Source organism: Mastomys coucha, unplaced genomic scaffold (assembly GCF_008632895.1).
Source record: "Mastomys coucha isolate ucsf_1 unplaced genomic scaffold, UCSF_Mcou_1 pScaffold22, whole genome shotgun sequence".
Lineage (NCBI taxonomy): Eukaryota > Metazoa > Chordata > Mammalia > Rodentia > Muridae > Mastomys > Mastomys coucha.
In genome coordinates, this window is record NW_022196905.1 from 89,694,153 (window position 1) to 89,699,427 (window position 5,275).

General features: G+C 36.5%; 1 protein-coding gene across 1 annotated transcript; it reads right to left on the reverse strand.

Moving 5' to 3' along the window:
* Window positions 1-1,760: 1,760 nt before the first annotated feature.
* Gk2 (glycerol kinase 2) lies at window positions 1,761-3,677 on the reverse strand. Its single transcript, XM_031336878.1, has one exon. It carries the CDS (start codon window positions 3,602-3,604, stop codon window positions 1,940-1,942), a length of 1,665 nt encoding a protein of 554 aa, XP_031192738.1. The 5' UTR covers window positions 3,605-3,677; the 3' UTR covers window positions 1,761-1,939.
* Between the last annotated feature and the right edge of the window lie 1,598 nt (window positions 3,678-5,275).

Here is a 5,275-nt window from a genome sequence, read left to right on the forward strand (position 1 = left end):
TCATTGAGGTGTATATAGAGTTTGGGTCTGATCAATCTTGTATAATTCATTTTATGGCAAGCTCTTTACAATAAAAAGTTTAAAAAGTAGTTGACACATTTTAATAAGATGAATTTAATAAGATGAATTTAGCTAAAAAAAATCCTTTTAAAAAATTATATAATGTCCAATTACTTAGGAATTTTCTAAAGATTATTTCCATGTACTTAGACCCATAAAAAGTTGGAAGGCACATGGGCTGTACTTTGATTATGGCTTATGGTGTCTCAGATACACTTATAAAGAACAGATATGCTGTTGTCAGCTACCATGTTCTGTGAATGCCCAGTAAGTCAAGGTCATTGTATTATTCAAATATTCTATACTTTCAGAATTCTCATTTGATGTCCTATTGTGGTGAAAATACTGGCTAACATTTTATTTCCACTGTGTTTATGCTTTATACATTTTGAAGCTTGACTGTCAAGTACATAAATATTTAGGATTACTATAAGCATAAGTATGCCCTTTTACCTTTATCATTGTAAAATGATCTTTTTAATCACTGATAATATTCTTTGTTCTGAAATTTGCCATTTAGAACAGAAATAAGTATTTCAGATTTCTTTTGATTAATTTTAACACAACATATCTTTTTCAATTGTTTCACCTTTAACCTTTATTTTTATACATGACTAGCACTTTCTGGATGAACATGCATAATTGGTTCTTGCCCTAATTTCATAATATTGTTTTTGATTAGAAATAACTGGAACATTTACAGTTAATGTGTTCCTCATCATGATTATATTTAAATATATTTTCATGCCTATTATGTATTCTTTTTTATCAATTTTACACTGTACTTAGGATCACTTTAGGATTTTGTGGTTCTAACTTAGATATTTAAGGGATTAATAATTTTTTCTTTTCTTTAGGTTTGAGGTATGCATTTTAAAGTAAAAATTGAAATGTCATATCAAATAACATGTTCTAGAAAGCTTAAAACTTATGCTTCCATTTGTTTTCTTGCAAACTTAAGTTTCTCTTTTATTCTTAAAACCTATGATAGTTTCCAATTTTCTCTTTCTTCAAAATAATATTCACTGCAGCCTTTATTATATTTATATATCATAATATATATTTATATATAAATATATTTACAATATATTTTAATATTCACATATTATATACAATAAATATCTATTTACATAATATGGACAAATGTGATAAATATATAAACATAAATATACTTAGTATATAATAAATAATGTCTAATTATCTAATAAATAATAAATTTATATAATATATAATATATAATATACTATATATACAATATTTAATCTGCAGCCTTTTGTTTTCTAGCTTAGATTGAATAGTTAAAACTAGAGTGCAAGATATAAGGAGTACTTTACATTTATTTAGTATTTATATTTAGTTAATATTTATATTTCTTTAAATTTTGATCTTAGGGAGTTACACTTATGCTTATGGTTAAGTACTACCTTTTTACAAAACATTTTTTTTTTTTGTAAATATTAAGTTGCCTTACACAAATGACTATATAACCTAAAGAATTTACATCTGTACTGGTTGTCTCCCTGTTCTGGCCTATTGTCTGTCATGTGCTCTAATTTATAAATGGGCTTCTCTATATGATACAAAGGTAAATGTTAGATGTCAAATAAAATACCAAAAAATAAATAAATAAAAGGAACACAGTGTTTTTCTCCGTCATGACAACTTTAGCTATTGATTTTAAAAATACGAAATTTTTCATATTTTTCTAATGTGCTCTCTTTATTCAAAACCTTTATTTGAAGGAGTATTTGTAGAGGCCTCATGGGTTCCTATAGCAAGTGGTTTATAGGTAAAAAATAAACCTATAATATTGGTCTTACATTAAAAGATGGATTTTTTGTCTATAAAAAGCCCCCATGTTGCAAGTCTGTGATTGAAATTACTCTTCAGCAGCGGAGACACATCTTGCTCCAATTAATAATGTCATGCTACTCACTATAAAAAAACCCAAGGGCAGGCAAGAGAAGACAGGGTTATCGCCATTTTCAGGATCCTTAGCTGTGACCCAACCCATTGACTTCATCACCGCTCTCTTCCATGTTGAAAAACGAATTTCACTCTCTGTGGCTTGGATTTGTGGTTCATATCGTTCCATCATAATTGCAGACAAATCTTCGGGTTCAAGACTCCAAGCATCTACCCCTTCTGCAGCTCCGGCTGCCATGGCAGCTCCCAGGGCTGTTGTTTCAGGCATGACAGACTTAATTACCGGAATGTGCAGAATATCTGCCTGTAGCTGCATAAGAATCTTGTTCTTGGTCATTCCTCCATCTACCTGCAAATGACTGAGTGGAATTCCACAGTCACGATTCATGGCATCCAGAATCTCTCGGGTTTGGAAACAAACAGCTTCTAGTGCAGCAAAGGCAATATGGCATTTATTGGTGAACTGAGTGAGACCACAGATTATCCCTCTTGCACTGGGTTCCCAGTAAGGTGCATACAGCCCCGAAAAGGCTGGGACAAAGTAGCAGCCATAGGAAGTGCCTACCTCTCTTGCAAGATTTTCAACTTCCCCCGAGGTCATTATAATTTCGAAATTGTCCCTTAGCCAGCGAATAACAGCACCAGCTATAGCAACAGAACCTTCTAAGGCATAAAAAACTGGCTTATCTTTGCCTAGTTTGTAAGCCAGTGTGGTCAGAAGGCCATGTTCAGAAAACACACATTTCTGGCCTGTATTACACAGTAAAAAGCATCCTGTTCCGTATGTGTTTTTGGCTTGACCTTCCTGGAAGCACATTTGTCCCACTAACGCAGCAGACTGATCCCCCAAACATCCAGATATTGGCACACCTTCCAAGGTCCCTGATGCCATCAGGCCGTAGATCTCAGAAGAACTGTATACGTTTGGGAGGATGCTCATTGGAATTTCAAAAAAGTCACAGAGTTCTTTATCCCATTCCAAAGAGTGGATGTTGAAAAGCATCGTTCTGCTTGCATTTGTTACATCGGTACAATGGATGCCTCCGTTGATGCCTCCTGTCATACACCAGATGAGCCATGAGTCGATGGTCCCAAACAGGGCTCTGCCTTCCTCAACAGCCTTTTGAATGGTTCTCAGGTTGTCGAACATCCACCGCAGCTTCACAGCACTGAAGTAAGTGCTAAGCGGAAGGCCTGTCTTAGACTTGACAAAGTTGCTATTTCCTGGGATTTTCTTACTGAGAATCTCCACAGTAGACTGGGTTCTGAGATCAAGCCACACCACAGCATTGTACAGAGGGTCTCCCGTGAACTTGTCCCAGACCACAGTGGTTTCCCGCTGGTTACTCACGCCGATAGCTTTAATGTTGGAAATATCAATGTTCACCTCAGCAAGTTTCTCGCAAGTTTTCTCAATGCATTCATAAACAGACTGAAGGATTTTCTTGGGGTCTTGCTCCACCCATCCTTCTTTTGGATACTCTTGTGTCAGTTCCACCTGATGATTGCTAACTAGTTCTGCTGTTTTGGTATTGAAAACTAGAAAGCGGGTGGAGTTGGTTCCCTGGACCACCGCTCCCACCAACGGCCCCACAGCGGTTTGGTTTGAGGCGGCCATGAACCTGGTCTGTGGACTGCAACTCAGGGACGGTTTCCCTGGTGATGCCAGTTAGGAGGAGGCACAACAGCCAGTTAGGAACGCTGGAGTGCGCAGGCGCAGTTGCCAGCCCAACAGCTTCAGGAACCTATTCCCCCCTCACCAGGCCCCACCCCTCACCTCTCCATACCATTTCCAGGGATTTATATGAAAATATTCAATATGCACTGAACTCTCGTGTGTGTGTGTGTGTGTGTGTGTGTGTGTGTGTGTGTGTGTGTGTGTGTGTTTGTGTGTGAGTGTCTCTATCTCTGCTTTTCCTCCCTTTCTACCAATGACATATTCTTAACATTTAGTATTGAGAGTAGATATATGGAACATGAATTCTTCCAACATTTGAACATCTAAAAAGCATTTTGTCTTAATACTGAAAACTAATTCTTTTTGGGTATAGATTTCTAACTTCCTTTCTCACTCTTTCCTTTAAAAACCATGGAGTAGTCACTCCAACAACTTCATTTCCCATCTCAGATATGTTTCGTGCATTCTTTAGCTTGCTTTACTCTGACTGCTTGTAGAGTTCTCGTTAATGCTGGTTTTTGTTGTTTGGGTATTTTCCTATCAGTTTTATACTGGCGTGGTGAATTGTGGATTTTTTTTTTCTTGTTTGGTTTTCCTCAGTTCTGTTCTTGGTATTCACTGTGTCACATATCTACAGATTTACAGCTTCCATCAAGTTAGGACAATTCTGGTTATTATTTCTTCCAATATTTTCTTTGCTCCCTTAGGGTTTCAAACCTTACACATTGGGCACGTCTTACAAATTGACTCCTCGTCATCTTAATTGTATTTTTCTGCCTTCATTTAAATTATAGTTTATAATCACTCTGTCTACAAGTCGACTGAACTACAGTATCTAAATCTGCAGTTAATATATCTGTAGTATTTTTCCTCTTCAAGTGTAATTTTCATTCCTAGAAGTTCAATTTGGGGACTTCAAAATATCTACCAAACTTTAACACGTGGAGTATAGTTAGAATAGCTTTTAATTTTATTTTCTGACAAAGCTCCCACCTGTGTCAATTTCTGTTCGACTTTGTCCTATTGATTGTCCTATTGATTGCCCTATTGATTATCTTATTATAGCTTGTATTTCCATGCTTCTTTGTATGTCTGATAAATTTTAATTACATGCTAGGCGTTGTGGATTTGCTTCCCTGGATGCTGGACCCACTTGCATCCCTGTCAGTCTTCTGGAACTCTATTCTGAGATGTATGTAAGTCACTTGGAAACAGTTGCTTCCTTCTAGTTTTAAATTGGAAAAAAATTATTTTTGGTGACTTCATACATATAAATAATGTGTTTAGGTCATATCGACTCCTCACGAGTTCTACTCCAACTTCTCTTCAGTCTCACCTTCCTCCACCCAACTTCATGTCTTCTTCTTAAAAGAAGTCTAATTCATCCTGCCTCTGTGTTCATGGATATAGGTTCATCCACTGGACCATGAATACCTTATCTTAGGCCATATTCATAGAGAGAACTCATTCTTCCTCAGAATGAGGAAGCCATTAACTGACAATATCTCCTTAGATGTGAGGCCACATGAGCTCCTCCTTACCACTGACTTTGGCCACAGTATATGGAGAAGTCAAGAGATAAATGACCTGGGAATGTCCTCCCTGCTCATT

Coding starts and splice junctions, on each gene's coding strand:
- Gk2 (XM_031336878.1), bottom strand. CDS start 3,604: ATGGCCGCCTCAAACCAAACCGCTGTGGGGCCGTTGGTGGGAGCGGTG.